The sequence below is a fragment of the Hypanus sabinus genome, unplaced genomic scaffold, assembly GCF_030144855.1.
Source record: "Hypanus sabinus isolate sHypSab1 unplaced genomic scaffold, sHypSab1.hap1 scaffold_567, whole genome shotgun sequence".
In the NCBI taxonomy this organism is placed as follows: domain Eukaryota; kingdom Metazoa; phylum Chordata; class Chondrichthyes; order Myliobatiformes; family Dasyatidae; genus Hypanus; species Hypanus sabinus.
Window position 1 is genome coordinate 63,594 of NW_026781428.1, and position 25,509 is coordinate 89,102.

The 25,509-nt window shown below is 54.8% G+C and overlaps 1 protein-coding gene across 1 annotated transcript in view; it reads right to left on the minus strand.

Annotated features, from left to right (window-relative positions):
- The window catches only part of LOC132389434 (protein FAM50A-like), a 261,951-nt gene that overhangs the window by 36,368 nt on the left and 200,074 nt on the right, over window positions 1–25,509 (minus strand). The window contains 2 exon segments of the mRNA XM_059961959.1: window positions 4,613–4,689; window positions 13,285–13,436. Of these exon segments, the coding sequence (XP_059817942.1) occupies window positions 4,613–4,689; window positions 13,285–13,436 (229 nt within the window).

Below are 25,509 nucleotides of genomic sequence, written 5' to 3' on the forward strand. Positions count from 1 at the left end.
TGGGAGGGTCAGTGAGGGAGGTACACCACGCTGCGGGAGGGGGGAGGGTCAGTGAGGGAGGTACACTGCGCTGCGGGAGGGGGGAGGGTCAGTGAGGGAGGAACACCACACTCTGGGAGGGTCAGTGAGGGAGGTACACCACGCTGTGGGAGGGTCAGTGAGGGAGTACACCACGCTGTGGGAGGGGCAGTGAGGGAGGTACACCACGCTGTGGGAGGGGCAGTGAGGGAGGTACTCCACGCTGTGGGAGGAGCAGTGAGGGAGGTACACCATGCTGTGGGAGGGGGGAGGGTCAGTGAGGGAGGTACACCACGCTGTGGGAGGGGCAGTGAGGGAGGTACACCACACTGTGGGAGGGGCAGTGAGGGAGATACACCGCGCTGCGTGAGGGTCAGTGAGGGAGGTGCACCATGCTGTGGGAGGGGGGAGGGTCAGTGAGGGAGGTACACCACGCTGTGGGAGGGTCAGTGAGGGAGGTACACCACGCTGTGGGAGGGTCAGTGAGGGAGGTACACCACGCTGTGGGAGGGGCAGTGAGGGAGGTACACCACGCTGTGGGAGGGGCAGTGAGGGAGGTACTCCACGCTGTGGGAGGAGCAGTGAGGGAGGTACACACGCTGTGGGAGGGGCAGTGAGGGAGGTACACCACGCTGTGGGAGGGGGCAGTGAGGGAGGTACACCACACTGTGGGAGGGGCAGTGAGGGAGGTACACCGCGCTGTGGGAGGGGCAGTGAGGGAGGTACACCGCGCTGTGGGAGGGGCAGTGAGGGAGGTACACCACACTGTGGGAGGGGCAGTGAGGGAGATACACCGCGCTGCGTGAGGGTCAGTGAGGGAGGTACACCACGCTGTGGGAGGGGGGAGGGTCAGTGAGGGAGGTACACCACGCTGTGGGAGGGGGGAGGGTCAGTGAGGGAGGTACACCACGCTGTGGGAGGGTCAGTGAGGGAGTACACTGCGCTGTGGGAGGGGCAGTGAGGGAGGTACACCACGCTGCGGGAGGGGGGAGGGTCAGTGAGGGAGGTACACCACGCTGTGGGAGGGTCAGTGAGGGAGGTACACTGCGCTGTGGGAGGGGCAGTGAGGGAGGTACACACGCTGCGGGAGGGGGGAGGGTCAGTGAGGGAGGTACTTCGCACTCTGGGAGGGTCAGTGAGGGAGGTACACCACGCTGCGGGAGGGGGGAGGGTCAGTGAGGGAGCGTACACCGCACTCTCGGAGGGTCAGTGAGGGAGGTACACCATGCTGCGGGGAGGGGGAGGGTCAGTGAGGGAGGTACACTGCGCTGTGGGAGGGGCTGTGAGGGAGGTACACGCGCTGCGGGAGGGTCAGTGAGGGAGGTACACCACGCTGTGGGAGGGGCAGTGAGGGAGGTACACCGCACTACGGGAGGGGAGAGGGGCAGTGAGGGAGGTACACCACGCTGTGGGAGGGGCAGTGAGGGAGGTACACTGCGCTGTGGGAGGGGCAGTGAGGGAGGTAAACCACGCTGTGGAAGGGGCAGTGAGGGAGGTACACTGCGCTGCGGGAGGAGGGAGGGTCAGTGAGGGAGGTACACCGCACTCTGGGAGGGTCAGTGAGGGAGGTACACCACGCTGCGGGAGGGGGGGAGGTCAGTGAGGGAGGTACACCGCACTCTGGGAGGGTCAGTGAGGGAGGTACACTGCGCTGCGGGAGGGGGGAGGGTCAGTGAGGGAGGAACACTGCGCTGTGGGAGGGTCAGTGAGGGAGGTACACTGCGCTGCGGGAGGGGGGAGGGGTCAGTGGAGGGAGGAACACTGCGCTGCGGGAGGGGGGAGGGTCAGTGAGGGGAGGAACACCACGCTGCGTGAGGGTCAGTGAGGGAGGTACACCGCGCTGTGGGAGGGGCAGTGAGGGAGGTACACCACGCTGTGGGAGGGGGGAGGGTCAGTGAGGGGGTACACCACGCTGTGGGAGGGGCAGTGAGGGAGGTACACCACGCTGTGGGAGGGCAGTGAGGGAGGTACACCGCGCTGTGGGAGGGGCAGTGAGGGAGGTACACCGCGCTGTGGGAGGGTCAGTGAGGGAGGTACACCACACTGTGGGAGGGGCAGTGAGGGAGGTACACCACGCTGTGGGAGGGCAGTGAGGGAGGTACACCGCGCTGTGGGAGGGGCAGTGAGGGAGGTACACCACACCTGTGGGAGGGGCAGTGAGGGAGATACACCGCGCTGCGTGAGGGTCAGTGAGGGAGGTACACCACGCTGTGGGAGGGGCAGTGAGGGAGGTACACCGCACTACGGGAGGGGAGAGGGGCAGTGAGGAAGGTACACCACGCTGTGGAGGGGGCAGTGAGGGAGGTACACTGCGCTTGTGGGAGGGGCAGTGAGGGAGGTACACCACGCTGCGGGAGGGGGAGGGGTCAGTGAGGGAGGTACACCACGCTGCGGGAGGGGGAGGGTCAGTGAGGGAGGTACACTGCGCTGTGGGAGGGGCAGTGAGGGAGGTACTCCACGCTGCGGGAGGGGGGAGGGTCAGTGAGGGAGGTACACTGCGCTGTGGGAGGGGCAGTGAGGGTGGTACACCACGCTGCGGGAGGGGGGAGGGTCAGTGAGGGAGGTACACCGCACTCTCGGAGGGTCAGTGAGGGAGGTACACCATGCTGCGGGAGGGGGAGGGTCAGTGAGGGAGGTACACCGCGCTGTGGGAGGGGGCAGTGAGGGAGGTACACCACGCTGCGGGAGGGGGGAGGGGTCAGTGAGGGAGGTACACCACGCTGTGGGAGGGGCAGTGAGGGAGGTACACTGCGCTGTGGGAGGGGCAGTGAGGGAGGTACACCACGCTGCGGGAGGGGGGAGGGTCAGTGAGGGAGGTACACCACGCTGTGGAGGGGCAGTGAGGGAGGTACACCGCGCTGTGGGAGGGGCAGTGAGGGAGGTACACCACGCTGTGGGAGGGGCCAGTGAGGGAGGTACTCCACGCTGTGGGAGGGTCAGTGAGGGAGGTACACCACGCTGCGGGAGGGGGGAGGGTCAGTGAGGGAGGTACACCGCACTCTGGAGGGTCAGTGTGGGAGGTACACCACGCTGCGGGATGGGGGAGGGTCTGTGAGGGAGGTACGCCGCACTGGGAGAGGGTTGTGAATAGTTTTGGTTCCTCATGTAAGAAAAGATGTGCTGACATTGGATAGGGTTCAGAGGGTGATTCTGGGAATGGAACGGTTATCATATGAGGAACGTTTGATAGCTCTAGGTTTGTACTTGCTGGAATCCAGAAGGATGGGGGGGGGGGGGGGTCTCATTGAGACCTTTAGAATGTGAAAGACCCAGACAGAGTAGATGTGGAAAGGAGGTTTCCCATGGTGGAGGAGTCCAGGACAAGAGGGCAAAGCCTCAGGGTAGAGGGGCATCCATTCAAAACAGAGATGCAGAGCAATTTCTTTAGTCAGAGGGTGGTGAACTTGTGGAACTTGTTACAAACAGGCAGCTGTGGAGGCCGGGTTTTTGGGTGTATTTAATGTGGAGATGGATAGGTTCTTGACTGGTCATGGCATCAAAGGTTAGGGGGAGAAGTCTGGGGAGTGGGGCTGATTAGGGAGAAAAGGATCAATGGTAATTGAATGATGGAACAGACTCGATGGGTCTAATTCTGCTCTGTGCCTTATGGTCCTAGGAGTGGTGATGAGGTAGTGTCGTGCTGAGGGAGGAGGCGTAATGAGGTGGAAGTGCTACACTGTGCGAGAGCTGGTGAGGAGGGAATGCTGTACCATAGGTGGGGCAGTGATGAGGGAGCACTCCGCTGTGCGAGGGGGAATGAGGAGGGAGTGCCGGGCTGTGGGAGGGGCAGTGAGGAGGGAGCACTCGCTGTGGGAAGGGGAATGAGGAGGGAGTACTGCGCTGTGGGAGGTACAGGGTGGAGGAAGGCCATGTTGTGGGAGGGGGCATGAGGAGAGAGCACTGGTGAGAAGGGAGTGATGTTGTGGGAAGGGCAATGAGGAGGTAATGTGTTTGCCATTTCCATCCCGTGGAAAAGATTTACAGCGCCCACGCAATCAGTACCTCTCATGATCTTTCAAACTTCTATCAAATTTCCCCTCAGCCTCTATCACTCCATAAAAGAATCAAGTTTGTCCTATGTCTGCTTACAGCTTATCTGTCCTACCGACAGAGAGGGTGGTTCACGAGAATGACCTCAGGAACGAAAGCGCATTTAATGGCTCTGGGGCTGTACTCGCTGGAGTTTAGAAGAATGAAAGGGAGATCTCATTGAAGCCTATAGAATATTGTAAGACCTAGACAGAGTTTGGAGAGGATGCTTCCTTTGGTAGGGAAGTGTAGGACCAGAGGGCACAGCCTCAGACTGGAAGGACGTCCATTGAGAACAGAAATGAGGAGGAACTTCTTTAGCCAAAGGGTGGTGAACCTATGGAATTCAATGCCAGAAATGGCTGAAGAAGCCAAGTATGTTTAAAGCAGAGATTGACAGGTCCTTGTTTCAGGATATCAAAGGTTACAAAGAGACAGGAGTACGGGGTTTAGAGGATTAATAAATAAGCCATGATGCAATGGCAGAGCAGACGATAGACAAATGGCCTAATTCTGCTCCGATGTCTATACATGGTGAGCCTCGTCCGCAAGCTATGCACAGTACCTCACGGTCCCGGTCTGGGAGGAAGCTGGTGTCCACGTCCGGGTTTTTCCCGAGTTTCCTTTTCTTCACCGGGACTTCTGAAATGGAAAACATTGGGGACATTGAACGTCTGCAGTAGGATAGGAGGTGTGAGGGGGGGAAGGCTGTGAGTCGGAAGCAGCCATTATGCCTTGGGCCAGAGACAAAGGTGGGGGAGTGGGTCCTAGCCCCCTTGTCTGTCAGATGGACCTGTACAGACCATCAGGAACACTGCTGAGGGACAGTTCCATCCTGTACACTGAACTCTGTTCTACAGCCCAGAAAGGGGCCCTTCAGCCCATCTCCTTCAGGACAGCTGGGTGTCAACCTGAGCTAATCACAGTAGCCATTGTTTGGTGTATATCACTCCGGACCTTGTGAAGATCCACATGTCCCCCCAGACCTTGAGAAGATCCACATGTCCCCCCGGACCCTGAGAAGATCCACATGTCCCCCCGGACCCTGAGAAGATCCAAACGTCCCCCCGGACCCTGAGAAGATCCACACGTCCCCCCGGACCCTGAGAAGATCCACATGTCCCCCCCAGACCTTGAGAATATCCACACGTCCCCCTGGACTATGTGAAGATCTACACGTCCTCCTGGACCTTGTGAAGATCCATGTCCCCCTGGACCTTGTGAAGATCCATGTCCCCCTGGACCTTGTGAAGATTCACATGTCCCCCTGGACCTTGTGAAGACCCACATGTCTCCCTGGACCTTGAGAAGAACCACATGTCCCCCTGGACCCTGAGAAGATCCACACGTCCCCCTGGACTTTGTGAAGATCTACACGTCCTCCTGGGCTTTGTGAAGATCCATGTCCCCCTGGACCTTGTGAAGCTCCACATGACCCCCCGGACCTTGTGAAGATCCACATGTCCCCCTGGACCCTGTGAAGATCCACATGTCCCCCTGGACCTTGTGAAGATCCACATGTCCCCCTGGACCTTGTGAAGATCCAAACGTCTCCCTGGACCTTGTGAAGATCCACATGTCCCCCTGGACCTTGTGAAGAACCAAACGTCTCCCTGGACCTTGTGAAGTTCCACATGTCCCCCTGGACCTTGTGAAGATCCAAACGCCTCCCTGGACCTTGTGAAGTTCCACATGTCTCCCTGGACCTTGTGAAGATCCAAACGTCTCCCTGGACCTTGTGAAGTTCCACACGTCTCCCTGGACCTTGTGAAGTTCCACACGTCTCCCTGGACCTTGTGAAGTTCCACACGTCCCCCTGGACCTTGTGAAGATCCACATGTCCCCCTGGACCTTGAGAAGATCCACATGTCCCCCTGGACCTTGTGAAGATCCACATGTCTCCCTGGACCTTGTGAAGATCCACATGTCCCCCTGGACCTTGTGAAGATCCACATGTCTCCCTGGACCTTGTGAAGATCCACATGTCCCCCTGGACCTTGTGAAGATCAACATGTCTCCCTGGACCTTGTGAAGATCCACATGTCTCCCTGGACCTTGTGAAGATCCACATGTCCCCCTGGACCCTGTGAAGATCCACATGTCTCCCTGGACCTTGTGAAGATCCACATGTCTCCCTGGACCTTGTGAAGACCCACATGTCCCCCTGGACCTTGTGAAGATCCACACGTCTCCCTGGACCTTGTGAAGATCCACATATCCCCCTGGACCTTGTGAAGATCCACATGTCCCCCCGGACCTTGTGAAGATCCACATGTCCCCCTGGACCTTGTGAAGATCCATGTCCCCCTGGACCATGTGAAGATCCACATGTCCCCCTGGACCATGTGAAGATCCATGTCCCCCTGGACCTTGTGAAGATCCATGTCCCCCTGGACCATGTGAAGATCCACATGTCCCCCTGGACCATGTGAAGATCCATGTCCCCCCGGACCTTGTGAAGTTCCACACGTCCCCCCGGACCTTGTGAAGATCCACACGTCTCCCTGGACCTTGTGAAGATCCACATGTCCTCCTAGACCTTGTGAAGATCCACATGTCCCCCTGGACCTTGTGAAGATCTACACGTCTCCCTGGACCTTGTGAAGATCCACATGTCCCCCTGGACCTTGTGAAGATCCACACGTCCCCCTGGACCTTGAGAAGATCCATGCCCCCCTGGACCTTGTGAAGATCCATGCCCCCCTGGACCTTGTGAAGATCCACAAGTCCCCCTGGACCTTGTGAAGATCCACATGTCTCCTGGACCTTGTGAAGATCCATGTCCTCCTGGACCTAGTGAAGTTCCACACGTCTCCCTGGACCTTGTGAAGATCCACACGTCTCCCTGGACCTTGTGAAGATCCACACGTCCCCCTGGACCTTGAGAAGTTCCACATGTCCCCCGGACCTTGAGAAGATTCACATGTCCCCCGGACCTTGTGAAGATCCATGTCCCCCTGGACCTTGTGAAGTTCCACACGTCCCCCTGGACCTTGAGAAGATTCACACGTCCCCCTGGACCTTGAGAAGATTCACATGTCCCCCTGGACCTTGTGAAGACCCACATGTCCCCCTGGACCTTGTGAAGACCCACATGTCCCCCTGGACCTTGTGAAGATCCACACGTCCCCCTGGACCTTGTGAAGATCCACACGTCTCCCTGGACCTTGTGAAGATCCATGTCCCCTTGGACCTTGTGAAGTTCCACACGTCTCCTTGGACCTTGTGAAGTTCCACACGTCCCCCCGGACCTTGTGAAGATCCACACGTCCCCCTGGACCTTGTGAAGACCCACATGTCCCCCCGGACCATGTGAAGTTCCACACGTCCCCCTGGACCTTGTGAAGTTCCACATGTCCCCCTGGACCTTGTGAAGACCCACACGTCCCCCTGGACCTTGTGAAGACCCACACGTCCCCCTGGACCTTGTGAAGATCCACACGTCTCCCTGGACCTTGTGAAGATCCATGTCCCCTTGGACCTTGTGAAGTTCCACACGTCCCCCTGGACCTTGTGAAGACCCACACGCCCCCCCGGACCTTGTGAAGATCCACACGTCCCCCTGGACCTTGTGAAGATCCACATGTCCCCCTGGACCTTGAGAAGATCCACATGTCCCCCTGGACCTTGAGAAGATCCACATGTCCTCCTGGACCTTGTGAAGTTCCACACGTCCCCCTGGACCTTGTGAAGATCCATGTCCCCCTGGACCTTGTGAAGATCCATGTCCCCCTGGACCTTGTGAAGTTCCACACGTCCCCCCGGACCTTGTGAAGATCCACATGTCCCACTGGACCTTGTGAAGATCCACACGTCTCCCCGGACCTTGTGAAGATCCACACGTCCCCCTGGACCTTGTGAAGATCCACATGTCTCCCTGGACCTTGAGAAGATCCATATGCCTCCTGGACCTTGTGAAGATTCACATGTCCCCCCGGACCTTGTGAAGATCCACATGTCCTCCTGGACCTTGAGAAGATCCACATGTCCTCCTGGACCTTGAGAAGATCCACATGCCTCCTGGACCTTGTGAAGATTCACATGTCCCCCCGGACCTTGAGAAGATCCACACGTCCCCCTGGACCTTGTGATGATCCACACGTCCCCCTGGACCTTGTGAAGATCCACACGTCCCCCTGGACCTTGTGAAGATCCACACGTCCCCCTGGACCTTGTGAAGATCCACACGTCTCCCTGGACCTTGTGAAGATCCACACGTCTCCCTGGACCTTAAGATTCACATGTCCCCCGGACCTTGTGAAGATCCACATGTCCCCCTGGACCTTGAGAAGATCCATGTCCCCCTGGACCTTGTGAAGATCCACACGTCTCCCTGGACCTTAAGATTCACATGTCCCCCTGGACCTTGTGAAGATCCACATGTCCCCCTGGACCTTGAGAAGATCCATGTCCCCCTGGACCTTGTGAAGATCCACATATCCCCCTGGACCTTGTGAAGATCCACACATCTCCCTGGACCTTGTGAAGATCCACATGTCCTCCTGGACCTTGAGAAGATCCACATGTCTCCTGGACCTTGCGAAGATCCATGTCCCCCTGGACCTTGTGAAGATCCACATGTCCCCCCGGACCTTGTGAAGATCCACACGTCCCCCTTGACCTTGTGAAGATCCACACGTTCCCCTGGACCTTGTGAAGTTCCACATGTCCCCCTGGACCTTGTGAAGATCCACATGTCCCCCTGGACCTTGTGAAGATCCACACGTCTCCCTGGACCTTGTGAAGATCCATGTCCCCTTGGACCTTGTGAAGTTCCACACGTCTCCCTGGACCTTGTGAAGATCCACATGTCCCCCTGGACCCTGTGAAGTTCCATGTCCTCCTGGACCTTGTGAAGACCCACATGTCCCCCTGGACCTTGTGAAGACCCACACATCTCCCTGGACCTTGTGAAGATCCACATGTCCTCCTGGACCTTGAGAAGATCCACATGTCTCCTGGACCTTGCGAAGATCCATGTCCCCCTGGACCTTGTGAAGATCCACATGTCCCCCCGGACCTTGTGAAGATCCACACGTCCCCCTTGACCTTGTGAAGATCCACACGTTCCCCTGGACCTTGTGAAGTTCCACATGTCCCCCTGGACCTTGTGAAGATCCACATGTCCCCCTGGACCTTGTGAAGATCCACACGTCTCCCTGGACCTTGTGAAGATCCATGTCCCCTTGGACCTTGTGAAGTTCCACACGTCTCCCTGGACCTTGTGAAGATCCACATGTCCCCCTGGACCCTGTGAAGTTCCATGTCCTCCTGGACCTTGTGAAGACCCACATGTCCCCCTGGACCTTGTGAAGACCCACATGTCCCCCTGGACCTTGTGAAGATCCACACGTCCCCCTGGACCTTGTGAAGATCCACACGTCTCCCTGGACCTTGTGAAGATCCATGTCCCCTTGGACCTTGTGAAGTTCCACACGTCTCCTTGGACCTTGTGAAGTTCCACACGTCCCCCCAGACCTTGTGAAGATCCACACGTCCCCCTGGACCTTGTGAAGACCCACATGTCCCCCCGGACCATGTGAAGTTCCACACGTCCCCCTGGACCTTGTGAAGTTCCACATGTCCCCCTGGACCTTGTGAAGACCCACACGTCCCCCTGGACCTTGTGAAGACCCACACGTCCCCCTGGACCTTGTGAAGATCCACTCGTCTCCCTGGACCTTGTGAAGATCCACTCGTCTCCCTGGACCTTGTGAAGATCCATGTCCCCTTGGACCTTGTGAAGTTCCACACGTCCCCCTGGACCTTGTGAAGACCCACACGTCCCCCCGGACCTTGTGAAGATCCACACGTCCCCCTGGACCTTGTGAAGATCCACATGTCCCCCTGGACCTTGAGAAGATCCACATGTCCCCCTGGACCTTGAGAAGATCCACATGTCCTCCTGGACCTTGTGAAGTTCCACACGTCCCCCTGGACCTTGTGAAGATCCATGTCCCCCTGGACCTTGTGAAGATCCACATGTCTCCCTGGACCTTGTGAAGATCCACATGTCCCCCTGGACCTTGTGATGATCCACACGTCCTCCTGGACCTTGTGAAGTTCCACACGTCCCCCTGGACCTTGTGAAGATCCATGTCCCCCTGGACCTTGTGAAGTTCCACACGTCCCCCCGGACCTTGTGAAGATCCACATGTCCCACTGGACCTTGTGAAGATCCACACGTCTCCCCGGACCTTGTGAAGATCCACACGTCCCCCTGGACCTTGTGAAGATCCACATGTCTCCCTGGACCTTGAGAAGATCCATATGCCTCCTGGACCTTGTGAAGATTCACATGTCCCCCCGGACCTTGTGAAGATCCACATGTCCCCCTGGACCTTGAGAAGATCCATGTCCCCCTGGACCTTGTGAAGATCCACATATCCCCCTGGACCTTGTGAAGATCCACACATCTCCCTGGACCTTGTGAAGATCCACATGTCCTCCTGGACCTTGAGAAGATCCACATGTCTCCTGGACCTTGCGAAGATCCATGTCCCCCTGGACCTTGTGAAGTTCCACACGTCCCCCTGGACCCTGTGAAGATCCACATGTCTCCTGGACCTTGCGAAGATCCACATGTCCCCCTGGACCTTGTGAAGATCCATGTCCCCCTGGACCTTGTGAAGATTCACAATCCTAACCAGTACGTCTATAATCTATGGAAGAAAACTAGATCACCCAGAGGAAACCCAAGCATTCAAACAGCAAACTGTTCTGGGATTGCTGGCTCTGCAAAGTGTTACGCTAACTGCTGGACTGCCATGGTGCCCATTTGGAGTGTTTACAAGGTGCCTGGACAAGTACGGGAATAAGAAAGACAGAGAAAATGTGCCAAACAGCATCAGTATAGGATCAGGTGTGTTGAAACAGCCCCTGTCCCCTGACTCTTCGATTCTGAGTTGAAAATTTAATTTCTGCCATTGCAGCTGGGAATTTGAAACTGATGTTACTGAAAGACGGTGAATCACCCCGCCATGCCCCTTACCAGGCACGTGGGGCCCAGCAGCAAACTGGCCCACAAACTTGGAGAACGTCCTTAGATGTCGGCAAAGTATGACGGAGAGTTCACACTGACCCCGGCTCATCCCAGGGAGAGAGGCAGACAGGAACTTACCACTTTGCCCCGCCCCAGCACGCAGAGTACGGGGTTCCTTTGTTCCTACAGGTGCAGGTGGCAGAGTGGGTGGGAGGAGGGAGGGAGAGAGGGAGGATGGGATGAGGGAGAGAGAGTGAGAGGGTGAGAGGAGTGAGAGAGAGAGAGAGAGGGGTGGAGGAGGAAGGATGAGGAGAAGGGAGAGAGGGTGTGGTAGGAGGGAGAGAGATAGGTGGTGGAGTCAGGAGAGGGTGGGGGAGGGTGAAAGAGTTGGGTGGGAGGGAGGAAGAGGGTGGGGCGACAGAGAGAGAGATGGGTGGGGGAAGGAGGGATAGAGGATGAGGAGGGAGAGAGGGTGAGGATGGAGAATGTGGGACAATGGGGGGAGGAGAAATTGGGAAGGGGAGGGGGAGATAGGGTGGGAGAGGGGAGGGGGAATAGCAATGGTTTATTCATTTCCATGGATGCTGCCTGGTCCAATGAGCTCCTCCCAGTGTTGTGTGAGTGTTGCTCTGCATTTCCAGCATCTGCAGAATGTCGTGTATTTGTCTGTCTGTATTCCGGAGGTGATGATATACAGTGGGAGGTCTCACTTTGTTACTGAATGAGTCCTCCTTGTTGAACGGGTGGTACAGGAGTGTAGCAGTCAGCGTAATAGTTTACAGCACCAATTCCCTTCACTGTGTGAGAGGTTCTCCTCATAATTGCATATGGGTTTTGTGCTCTGGTTTCCTCCCACAGCCTCAGCTGTGCGAATTATCCAGAGCAACACACACGCATGCACGCACGCGCACGCGCACACACACACACACACACACACACACACACACACACACACACACAGCGTAGGTTCCTCAGCATTATTAATTTTTTACTTGTTATTTATATAGGCCAAAATGTGCAAGCCTCAACAACTGATTCCATCCCACAGCAAGACACACCCTCTTCACCCCTCCCACAACGCAGCACACCATCTTCACCACCCCCCCACAACGCAGCACACCCTCTTCACCCCCCCACAATGCAGCACACCCTCTTCACCCTCCCACAACGCAGCACCCCTCCCACAACGCAGCACACCCTCTTCACCCCTCCCACAATGCAGCACACCCTCTTCACCCCCCCCCACAATGCAGCACACCCTCTTCACCCCCCCACAACGCAGCACACCCTCTTCACCCCCCCACAACGCAGCACACCATCTTCACCACCCCTCCCACAATGCAGCACATCCTCTTCACCCCCCCACAACGCAGCACATCCTCTTCACCCCCCCACAACGCAGCACACCATCTTCACCACCCCTCCCACAATGCAGCACATCCTCTTCACCCCCCCACAACGCAGCACATCCTCTTCACCCCCCCACAACGCAGCACACCATCTTCACCACCCCTCCCACAATGCAGCACATCCTCTTCACCCCCCCCCACAATGCAGCACATACTCTTCACCCTCCCACAACGCAGCACATCCTCTTCACCCCCCCCCACAACGCAGCACACCCTCTTCACCCCCCCCACAACGCAGCACACCCTCTTCACCCCCCACAACGCAGCACACCCTCTTCACCCCCCCACAACGCAGCACACCATCTTCACCACCCCTCCCACAATGCAGCACACCCTCTTCACCCTCCCACAACGCAGCACACCCTCTTCACCCCCCCACAACGCAGCACACCCTCTTCACCCCCCCTCCCACAATGCAGCACATCCTCTTCACCCCCCCACAACGCAGCACATCCTCTTCACCCCCCCCACAACGCAGCACATCCTCTTCACCCCCCCACAACGCAGCACATCCTCTTCACCCCCCCCCACAATGCAGCACATACTCTTCACCCTCCCACAACGCAGCACATCCTCTTCACCCCCCCCCACAACGCAGCACACCCTCTTCACCCCCCCCACAACGCAGCACACCCTCTTCACCCCCCCACAACGCAGCACATCCTCTTCACCCCCCCACAACGCAGCACACCCTCTTCACCCCCCCCCACAACGCAGCACATCCTCTTCACCCCTCCCACAATGCAGCACACCCTCTTCACCCCCCCACAACGCAGCACACCCTCTTCACCACCCCTCCCTTCTCATCAACCCTCCCGGAGCAACAGACACATATTGCATCCTCACCTACAATAAGTTCCTCATCTTCACTTTTAAGCTCGTCCTCCGCCTCTTCCTCCTTGCCGTCCTCCTCCTCCTCATCCAAAGTGAAGGACAAGCTGGCGATCTTCCGTTTCTCCTCCTTCTTCCGCTCTCTCTCCTTCTGTTTCTCCAGCTTCCTGTGGGGGGGGGGAGGGTGGAGAGCAGCAACGGGTAACTCGGTGCCAAACACCCCCCTCATCATGGTGAGGGGGGATCCTAGTCAGCCCTGAGGGAGGGATTGCAGGCTGGTGGGCTGCACTGTGGGAGGGGCAGTGATGAGGGAGCACCACGCTATGGGAGGGGCAGTGAGGGGTGAGCCTCGCGCTATGGGAGGGGCAGTGATGAGGAAGCACCACGTTATGGGAGGGGCAGTGAGGGGGAAGTGCTACTCTGCGGGAGGGGCAGTGATGAGGGAGCACCACACTATGGGAGTGGCAGTGAGGGAGGAACGCGCTGTGGGAGGGGCAATGAGGGGGGATCGCCGTGCTGTGGGAGGGGCAGCGAGGCTGGATCGCTGCACTGTGGAAAGGTTTTTCGTGCTGTTGGAGGATCAGTGAGGGGAAGGCATTTCAGCAAGGCATTTGATAAGGTACCTCATGCAAGGCTTATTTAGAAGGTAAGAAGGCATGGGATCCAAGACATACTTTGTGGATCCAGAATTGGCTTGCTGACAGAAGGCAAAGAATGGTTATAGATGGGTGATATTTTGCATGGAGGTCAGTGACCAGTGGAGTGCCTCAGGGATCTGTTCTGGGACCCCTGCTCTTCATGATTTTTATAAATGACCTGGATGAGGAAGTGGAGGGATGGGTTAGTAAATTTGCCAATGACACAAAGGTTGGGCATGTTGTGGATTGTGTGGAGGGCTGTCAGAGGTTACAGTTGGACATTAATAGAATGCAAAAATGGGCTGAGAAGTGACAGGTGGAGTTCAACCCAGATAAGTGTGAGGTGGTTCATTTTATAGCATTAATGGTAAGACTCTTGGCACCATGGAGGATCAGAGGAATCTTGGGGTCCGAGCCCATAGGACACTCAAAGCAGCTGCACATGTTGACGCAGTGGTTAAGAAGGCATACGGTGCATTGGCCTTCATCAACCAAATACTGTAATTGATTTACTTATTATTATTATTTTTGTTTTATTTTTTTTCTTAGCATTGAACTGCTGCTGCTAAGTTGACACACGCCGGTGATTCTGACTGCCAGCAAGGAGGGAGCATCACGCTGTGGGACAGCCCAGCAAGCTTTCCACCCTCACTGAGTACAACGGTTCGGGCAGAAGCAGGACTCCCAGCTGAACAGGCATCGTTTTCACAAGGGCTCTTTCGGGATACAGCCCTGTGCAATGTGTTCATTGTGTGAAGCTGGAGGTTACAGTCCCAGAATGATCGCTCCCAGATGGGGACGGGCCCTGCACCACACACTGCGTCATTACTCACAGACTGCCAGCTCCCTGACAAACACACTCAGCATTTTCCATTCTCCAGCGTCAGCAGACAGGCAGACCGAGCTCAGGGACCGTCCGGGAGGGGGAATGAAATTGGGGAATGGGGGAAAGGGTGTGGAAGGCAGTGAGGGAGCAGGGAACAGACCAGAGCTGAGAGTGCTTTGGGGGCAGAGGATGGACAGAAGGAGATGACCACACCATTGGGGGTTAGAGGAGCTATGACCCAGTAAACATAGAACACAGAACAGTACTGGCCCTTTGGCCCCATGTCGGTGCTGGCCTTTTAACCTATTCCACAATCAGTCTAACCCTTCCCCCCACATAGCCCTCCATTTTTCTATCATCCACGAACCACTGACGTAAGAGATTAAAGAGAGAGCTTTATGTGTCACATGTACATCGAAACATACAGTGAAGTGCAATCCTTGCATCAACGACCAACACAGGCCAAAGATTCTGCTGGGGGCAGCCCACAAGTGTCACCACACTTCAGGCACCAACATAACATGCCTGCATCTCTCTAACCAAACCCATCCATCTTTGGAATGTGGGAGGAAACAGCAGCAACTGGAGGAGACCCACATGGTCACGGGGAGAATGTACAAACTCCTTTCAGCCAACAGCAGGAATCGAACCCCAATCAGTGATCAATGGTGTTGTAGAGAGATTGCACGAACTGCTATATGACCACGTGGTCACGGGGAGAACGTACAAACTCCTTTCAGACAACGGCAGGAATCGAACCCCAATCAGTGATCAATGGTGTTGTAAAGAGATTGCACGAACTGCTATATGACCAGGTGGTCACAGGGAGAACGTACAAACTGCTCATGGATAACGTTGGGAATTGAACCAGATCGGTGATCGCTGGCTGTGTAAAGTGATTACACGAATCGCTATACAATGACGTGGTCACGGGGAGAACGTACAAACTGCTCATGGATAACGCTGGGAATTGAACCCGATCGGTGATCGCTGGCTGTGTAAAGTGATTACACGAATCGCTATACAATGACGTGGTCACGGGGAGAACGTACAAACTGCTCATGGATAACGTTGGGAATTGAACCCGATCGGTGATCGCTGGCTGTGTAAAGTGATTACACGAATCGCTATACAATGACGTGGTCACGGGGAGAACGTACAAACTGCTCATGGATAACACTGGGAATTGAACCAGATCGGTGATCGCTGGCTGTGTAAAGTGATTACATGAACTGCCACACCACTACGGTGTACCACTCACTGGCCTACAATTTCCAGGGATATCCCTACTCCCCTCCTCGAACACAGGAATAACATTTGCCACCCTCCAATCATCTGGTGCGACTCCTGTGGCCAATGAAGAAGCAAAGATCATTGCCAAAGGCACAGCTATCTCTTCCTTCATTTCCCGTAGTAACCTGGGTTATATCCCATCTGGCCCTGTGGGTGGGGGGGGGGGGAGTATCTTTCCTGAAGTTGTGTTAAAGTGGCATCAGAGTTGTAAAGAGATCTTTTAGCACACTGGCCTTCAGAGATCAGGGTATTGAGTACAGGAGCTGGAATTCTGAACTAAGTGGGGTTCAGTGGATGGGACAATCATTTCAGAGTTGTAAAGGGCTGAAGGAGGAGGAGTCTGATAGGAGAGGTGAGTATACAGTGGAATAGAGGGAAGGAGGTGGGTAACCAGAGGGAGGTGATGGGCATGGGGGCTGGGGTAGGGAGAAGGGGTGAGAGAGCCGCCATAAAAGGAGGGGGGATATAAAGGAATAACAGAGATGGGAGCAGTTACTGAAAGTACCAGAATAACCTACAAGTCACTGGGGGCACAAGTCAGCTGTGATCTGGTCTGGTGCCTACAATCGAGAAAGGGTTTAGCAGATGGGAGACATGGTCTCTCTACTCCTCCCTGGCTGCTCACTTTCCTGTCTCCTGCTGCCCCCTGCAGCTGAACGGTGCAACTGCAAGAGAGCCGGAGTCACCGAGAGTACCCAGCCTGGGGTCCACGGTATACAGAAAAAGCTGGGAACCTCTGTACCATAGAGAGCTGGAAGAACTCAGCGTGTCAGGCAGCATCCGTGGAGTGAGATGGGACAGTTGGCATTTCGGGACGTTTCCTCTGCATTTTCCAGCCCTGTGGAACGTCCGCAGAACACATTGAGGGGTCATCAGATGAAAAGGTGAGCAGGTTCAAATTGCAGGGTGTCAGTCCAACATGATAATGCAACCACAAAGAGCTGTGGCATCACTGTCTGGTATGAGATGGGGGCGGGCAGGGCACAGGGTCAGAATGCAGAGGATTGCAAACTCAGCCAGGTCCATCATGGGCACATCCCAGCATCGAGCATCTTCAAAAGGCGCTGCCTCAAGAAGGCAACATCCATTCCCCTCTGCCATCAGTTTCTGAAAGGTCCGTGAACACTACCCTACCATTTACTCTCTTTTTGCACTTCGTATTTTTTTTCAGTTTCAAGGTTCCCTATGAGCTGCGTCGTCCTGGCAGCAGTTAGTGCGGCTGTTTCACCCCCCCCCCCCCTCACATCCCCTCCTCTGGGAGGGGAATTTCCACATCCTCCCAATGTCAGTGAGTTAATCATTCAGAAATTACTCTTTGGCCATACATCCACACTCCAGCAGGGTGATTTCCGGTCAGCACAGAACAGGCCATTCGGCCCAAACTCACGTGCACTCACTGATTCTGACTCTCTGGCCTCTTTCTGCCTCTCAATATTTGACCCAGACAGCCTGCTTAACTTGCCCCCTGCACTCTTTCGCTTCACATTTCTGTCTGTCCTGGGGCGAAAGATGCCAACTGTATCCAGGGTGGCCGGTGGCACAGTGGTTTCAGTGCTGGCAATCGGGGTACGGGGTGAGGGGGGGGGGGTGATCATTGCGAGCTGCCCCCCAGCACACACTCGGACTGTGTTGGCCTTTGACACGAATGTCGCCGTTCAGTGTATGTTTCGATGGACGTGTGAAAATAAAGCTGCCTGTAAGGGGTTTGTGCGCTCTCTCCATGACTGCATGGGTTTCCTCCGGGTGCTCTGGTTACCAAAGATGCAAGGGCCAGGGTTGGGCATAGGAGCCTCAGGACTCACACCACCAGGTTCAGGAACAGTTATTACCCTTCAACCATCAGGAAGGAGGTACAGGAGCCTCAGGACTCACACCACCAGGTTCAGGAACAGTTATTACCCTTCAACCATCAGGAAGGAGGTACAGGAGCCTCAGGACTCACACCACCAGGTTCAGGAACAGTTATTACCCTTCAACCATCAGGAAGGAGGTACAGGAGCCTCAGGACTCACACCACCAGGTTCAGGAACAGTTATTACCCCTCAACCATCAGGAAGGAGGTACAGGAGCCTCAGGACTCACACCACCAGGTTCAGGAACAGTTATTACCCCTCAACCATCAGGAAGGAGGTACAGGAGCCTCAGGACTCACACCACCAGGTTCAGGAACAGTTATTACCCCTCAACCATCAGGAAGGAGGTACAGGAGCCTCAGGACTCACACCACCAGGTTCAGGAACAGTTATTACCCCTCAACCATCAGGAAGGAGGTACAGGAGCCTCAGGACTCACACCATCAGGTTCAGGAACAGTTATTACCCCTCAACCATCAGGCTCCTGAACCAGAGGGGATAACTTCACTCACCCTATCACTAAACTCTTCCCACAACCTATGCACTTACTTTCAAGGACTCTTCATCTTCTGTTCTCGATATTTATTACTTATTTATTATTATTATTACATATTCATTTTTGTATTTGCAGAGTTTGTTGTCTTTTGTACGCTGATTGAATGCTCAAGTTGGTGTGGCTTTTCACTGATCCTGCTATAATGGATTAATTGAGGATGAATGAATCTCAGGGTTGCACTGTATCTGGGGCCACATATGAACTTTGAACTTAGTAAGTGGTGGGCAAGCCGATGGTGATGCTTGCAAGCTGCCCCTAGCACACACTCGGACTGTGCTGGCCGTCGCCATTCAGTGTATGTTTTGAATGACCTGTGAAAATAAAGCTGGTCTAATTGCACATATGGCTCTCAATTTTGTAAACCTCCATCAGGTGTCCCCTCAGCCTCCCACGCTCCGGAGAAAGAAAATAACCCAAGTTCTTTAGACCAAAGAGCACAGAACCAATCAGCACAGGAACAGTCCCTTCAGCCCATCATCTGGGAAAAGTAACTAAACTAAATGTCCAGTTAGACTAATCCCATCTGTCTACACAATGTCCACGTTCCTTCATTCCATGCACAACCAGGTGACTCGTGGTGGTGGTCTTGTGTATCACAATAACCCAATGTCAGCAAGACCAAGGAACTGATTGTAGACTTGAGGAGGTCCATAAGCCAGTCCTCATTGGAAGATCAGAGGTGGAGAGGGTCAGTAACTTTAAATTCTTCGTCATTTCAGAGGACCTGTCCTGGTCCCTACTTCCTTAGGAGTATGCAAAGATTTGGATGACATCTAAGACTTTGACAAACTTCTACAGATGTATGGTGAAGAGTATACTGACTAGTTGCATCAAAGCAAATGTAAATAACGACACCCTTCAGCAGTAAATCCAACAACAAGTAGTGGATTTAGTGCAAACATCACGGTAAAACCTTCCCACCATTGAGCACGTCTACATGAAAGTAACATCCATCATCAGGAACACCCAACACCCCTTCTCACTGTTACCACCCCGGACAAGCACACTTCTCACTGTTACCACCACAGACAAGCTCTCTTCTCACTGTTACCACCACAGACAAGCTCACTTCTCACTGATACCACCCCAGACAAGCTCTCTTCTCACTGTTACCACCCCGGACAAGCTCTATTCTCACTGTTATCACCCCAGAGAAGCTCTCTTCTCACTGTTACCACCCCGGACAAGCTCTCTTCTCACTGTTACCACCCCGGACAAGCTCTCTTCTCACTGTTACCACCCCGGACAAGCTCTCTTCTCACTGTTACCACCCCAGAGAAGCTCTCTTCTCACTGATACCACCCCGGACAAGCTCTCATCTCACTGTTACCACCCCGGACAAGCTCTCTTCTCACTGTTACCACCCCAGACAAGCTCTCTTCTCACTGTTACCAACCCGGACAAGCACTCTTCTCACTGTTACCACCCAGGACAAGCTCTCTTCTCACTGTTACCACCCCAGACAAGCTCTCTTCTCACTGTTACCACCCTTGACAAGCTCTCTTCTCACTGTTACCAACCCGGACAAGCTCTCTTCTCTCTGTTACCACCCAGGACAAGCTCTCTTCTCACTGTTACCACCCCGGACAAGCTCTCTTCTCACTGTTAGCACCCTTGACAAGCTCTCTTCTCTCTGTTACCACCCCAGACAAGCTCTCTTCTCACTGTTACCACCCTTGACAAGCTCTCTTCTCACTGTTACCAACCCGGACAAGCACTCTTCTCACTGTTACCACCCAGGACAAGCACTCTTCTCACTGTTACCACCCCAGACAAGCTCTCTTCTCACTGTTACCACCCTGGACAAGCTCTCTTCTCACTGTTACCACCCCGGACAAGCTCTCTTCTCACTGTTACCACCCCGGACAAGCACTCTTCTCACTGTTACCACCCCGGACAAGCTCTCTTCTCACTGTTACCACCCCGGACAAGCTCTCTTCTCACTGTTACCACCCCGGACAAGCACTCTTCTCACTGTTACCACCCCGGACAAGCTCTCTCCTCACTGTTACCACCCCGGACAAGCTCTCCTCTCTGTTACCACCCAGGACAAGCTCTCTTCTCTCTGTTACCACCCCGGACAAGCTCTCTTCTCTCTGTTACCACCCCGGACAAGCTCTCTTCTCTCTGTTACCACCCCGGACAAGCTCTCTTCTCACTGTTACCACCCCGGACAAGCTCTCTTCTCACTGTTACCACCCAGGACAAGCTCTCCTCTCACTGTTACCACCCCGGACAAGCACTCTTCTGTTACCACCCCGGACAAGCATTCTTCTCTCTGTTACCACCCTGGACAAGCTCTCTTCTCACTGTTACCACCCAGGGCAAGCATTCTTCTCTCTGTTACCACCCCGGACAAGCATTCTTCTCTCTGTTACCACCCAGGACAAGCTCTCTTCTCACTGTTACCACCCAGGACAAGCACTCTCCTCACTGTTACCACCCCAGACAAGCTCTCTTCTCACTGTTACCACCCAGGACAAGCTCTCCTCTCACTGTTAACACCCCGGACAAGCTCTCGTCTCACTGTTACCACCCCGGACAAGCTCTCTTCTCACTGTTACCACCCCGGACAAGCTCTCTTCTCTCTGTTACCACCCCGGACAAGCTCTCTTCTCTCTGTTACCACCCAGGACAAGCACACTTCTCTCTGTTACCACCCCGGACAAGCTCTCTTCTCTCTGTTACCACCCCGGACAAGCTCTCTTCTCTCTGTTACTACCCCGGATAAGCTCTCTTCTCACTGTTACCACCCTGGACAAGATCTCTTCTCTCTGTTACCACCCCGGACAAGCACTCTTCTCTCTGTTACCACCCCGGACAAGCATTCTTCTCTCTGTTACCACCCCGGACAAGCACTCTTCTCACTGTTACCACCCCGGACAAGCTCTCTTCTCACTGTTACCACTCAGGACAAGCTCTCTTCTCTCTGTTACCACCCCGGACAAGCTCTGTTCTCACTGTTACCACCCCGGACAAGCACTCTTCTCACTGTTACCACTCAGGACAAGCTCTCTTCTCTCTGTTACCACCCCGGACAAGCTCTGTTCTCACTGTTACCACCCCTGACAAGCTCTCTTCTCTCTGTTACTACCCCGGATAAGCTCTCTTCTCACTGTTACCACCCTGGACAAGATCTCTTCTCTCTGTTACCACCCCGGACAAGCACTCTTCTCTCTGTTACCACCCCGGACAAGCATTCTTCTCTCTGTTACCACCCCGGACAAGCACTCTTCTCACTGTTACCACCCCGGACAAGCTCTCTTCTCACTGTTACCACTCAGGACAAGCTCTCTTCTCTCTGTTACCACCCCGGACAAGCTCTGTTCTCACTGTTACCACCCCGGACAAGCACTCTTCTCACTGTTACCACTCAGGACAAGCTCTCTTCTCTCTGTTACCACCCCGGAAAAGCACTCTTCTCTCTGTTACCACCCCGGAGAAGCTTTCTTCTCACAGTTACCACCCCGGACAAGCTCTCTTCTCACTGTTACCACCCAGGACAAGCACTCTTCTCACTGTTACCACCCCGGACAAGCACTCTTCTCTCTGTTACCACCCCGGACAAGCTCTCTTCTCACTGTTACCACCCCGGACAAGCTCTCTTCTCACTGTTACCACCCAGGACAAGCTGTCTTCTCTCTGTTACCACCCAGGACAAGCTCTCTTCTCACTGTTACCACCCCGGACAAGCGCTCTTCTCACTGTTACCACCCCGGACAAGCACTCTTCTCACTGTTACCACCCCGGACAAGCTCTCTTCTCTCTGTTACCACCCAGGACAAGCTCTCTTCTCACTGTTACCACCCCGGACAAGCACACTTCTCTCTGTTACCACCCAGGACAAGCTCTGTTCTCACTGTTACCACCCCGGACAAGCTCTCTTCTCACTGTTACCACCCCGGACAAGCTCTCTTCTCTCTGTTACCACCCAGGACAAGCTCTCTTCTCTCTGTTACCACCCCAGACAAGCTCTCTTCTCACTGTTACCACCCCGGACAAGCTCTCTTCTCACTGTTACCACCCCGGACAAGCTCTCTTCTCACTGTTACCACCCCGGACAAGCACTCTTCTCACTGTTACCACGCCGGACAAGCTCTCTTCTCACTGTTACCACCCCGGACAAGCTCTCTTCTCACTGTTACCACCCCGGACAAGCTCTCTCCTCACTGTTACCACCCCGGACAAGCTCTCCTCTCTGTTACCACCCAGGACAAGCACTCTTCTCTCTGTTACCACCCCGGACAAGCTCTCTTCTCTCTGTTACCACCCCGGACAAGCTCTCTTCTCTCTGTTACTACCCCGGATAAGCTCTCTTCTCACTGTTACCACCCAGGACAAGCTCTCTTCTCACTGTTACCACCCCGGACAAGCTCTCTTCTCACTGTTACCACCCAGGACAAGCACACTTCTCTCTGTTACCACCCTGGACAAGCTCTCTTCTTTCTGTTACCACCCAGGACAAGCACACTTCTCTCTGTTACCACCCCGGACAAGCTCTCTTCTCTCTGTTACCACCCCGGACAAGCTCTCTTCTCACTGTTACCACCCCGGACAAGCTCTCTTCTCACTGTTACCACCCAGGACAAGCACACTTCTCTCTGTTACCACCCCGGACAAGCTCTCTTCTCTCTGTTACCACCCCGGACAAGCTCTCTTCTCTCTGTTACTACCCCGGATAAGCTCTCTTCTCACTGTTACCACCCAGGACAAGCTCTCTTCTCACTGTTACCACCCCGGACAAGCTCTCTTCTCACTGTTACCACCCAGGACAAGCACACTTCTCTCTGTTACCACCCCTGACAAGCTCTCTTCTCTCTGTTACCACCCAGGACAAGCACACTTCTCTCTGTTACCACCCCGGACAAGCTCTCTTCTCTCTGTTACCACCCCGGACAAGCTCTCTTCTCACTGTTACCACCCCGGACAAGCTCTCTTCTCACTGTTACCACCCAGGACAAGCACACTTCTCTCTGTTACCACCCCGGACAAGCTCTCTTCTCTCTGTTACCACCCCGGACAAGCTCTCTTCTCACTGTTACCACCCCGGACAAGCTCTCTTCTCTCTGTTACCACCCCGGACAAGCTCTCTTCTCTCTGTTACCACCCAGGACAAGCACACTTCTCTCTGTTACCACCCCGGACAAGCTCTCTTCTCTCTGTTACCACCCCGGACAAGCTCTCTTCTCACTGTTACCACCCCGGACAAGCTCTCTTCTCACTGTTACCACCCCAGACAAGCACTCTTCTCTCTGTTACCACCCCGGACAAGCTCTCTTCTCTCTGTTACTACCCCGGATAAGCTCTCTTCTCACTGTTACCACCCTGGACAAGATCTCTTCTCTCTGTTACCACCCCGGACAAGCACTCTTCTCTCTGTTACCACCCCGGACAAGCATTCTTCTCTCTGTTACCACCCCGGACAAGCACTCTTCTCACTGTTACCACCCCGGACAAGCTCTCTTCTCACTGTTACCACTCAGGACAAGCTCTCTTCTCTCTGTTACCACCCCGGACAAGCTCTGTTCTCACTGTTACCACCACGGACAAGCACTCTTCTCACTGTTACCACTCAGGACAAGCTCTCTTCTCTCTGTTACCACCCCGGAAAAGCACTCTTCTCTCTGTTACCACCCCGGAGAAGCTTTCTTCTCACTGTTACCACCCCGGACAAGCTCTCTTCTCACTGTTACCACCCAGGACAAGCACTCTTCTCACTGTTACCACCCCGGACAAGCACTCTTCTCTCTGTTACCACCCCGGACAAGCTCTCTTCTCACTGTTACCACCCCGGACAAGCTCTCTTCTCACTGTTACCACCCAGGACAAGCTCTCTTCTCTCTGTTACCACCCAGGACAAGCTCTCTTCTCACTGTTACCACCCCGGACAAGCGCTCTTCTGACTGTTACTACCCCGGACAAGCACTCTTCTCACTGTTACCACCCCGGACAAGCTCTCTTCTCTCTGTTACCACCCAGGACAAGCTCTCTTCTCACTGTTACCACCCCGGACAAGCACTCTTCTCTCTGTTACCACCCAGGACAAGCTCTGTTCTCACTGTTACCACCCCGGACAAGCTCTCTTCTCACTGTTACCACCCCGGACAAGCTCTCTTCTCTCTGTTACCACCCAGGACAAGCTCTCTTCTCTCTGTTACCACCCCAGACAAGCTCTCTTCTCACTGTTACCACCCCGGACAAGCTCTCTTCTCACTGTTACCACCCCGGACAAGCTCTCTTCTCACTGTTACCACCCCGGACAAGCACTCTTCTCACTGTTACCACCCCGGACAAGCTCTCTTCTCACTGTTACCACCCCGGACAAGCTCTCTTCTCACTGTTACCACCCCGGACAAGCTCTCTCCTCACTGTTACCACCCCGGACAAGCTCTCCTCTCTGTTACCACCCAGGACAAGCACTCTTCTCTCTGTTACCACCCCGGACAAGCTCTCTTCTCTCTGTTACCACCCCGGACAAGCTCTCTTCTCTCTGTTACTACCCCGGATAAGCTCTCTTCTCACTGTTACCACCCAGGACAAGCTCTCTTCTCACTGTTACCACCCCGGACAAGCTCTCTTCTCACTGTTACCACCCAGGACAAGCACACTTCTCTCTGTTACCACCCCGGACAAGCTCTCTTCTCTCTGTTACCACCCAGGACAAGCACACTTCTCTCTGTTACCACCCCGGACAAGCTCTCTTCTCTCTGTTACCACCCCGGACAAGCTCTCTTCTCACTGTTACCACCCCGGACAAGCTCTCTTCTCACTGTTACCACCCAGAACAAGCACACTTCTCTCTGTTACCACCCCGGACAAGCTCTCTTCTCTCTGTTACCACCCCGGTCAAGCTCTCTTCTCACTGTTACCACCCCGGACAAGCTCTCTTCTCTCTGTTACCACCCCGGACAAGCTCTCTTCTCTCTGTTACCACCCAGGACAAGCACACTTCTCTCTGTTACCACCCCGGACAAGCTCTCTTCTCTCTGTTACCTCCCCGGACAAGCTCTCTTCTCACTGTTACCACCCCGGACAAGCTCTCTTCTCACTGTTACCACCCCGGACAAGCACTCT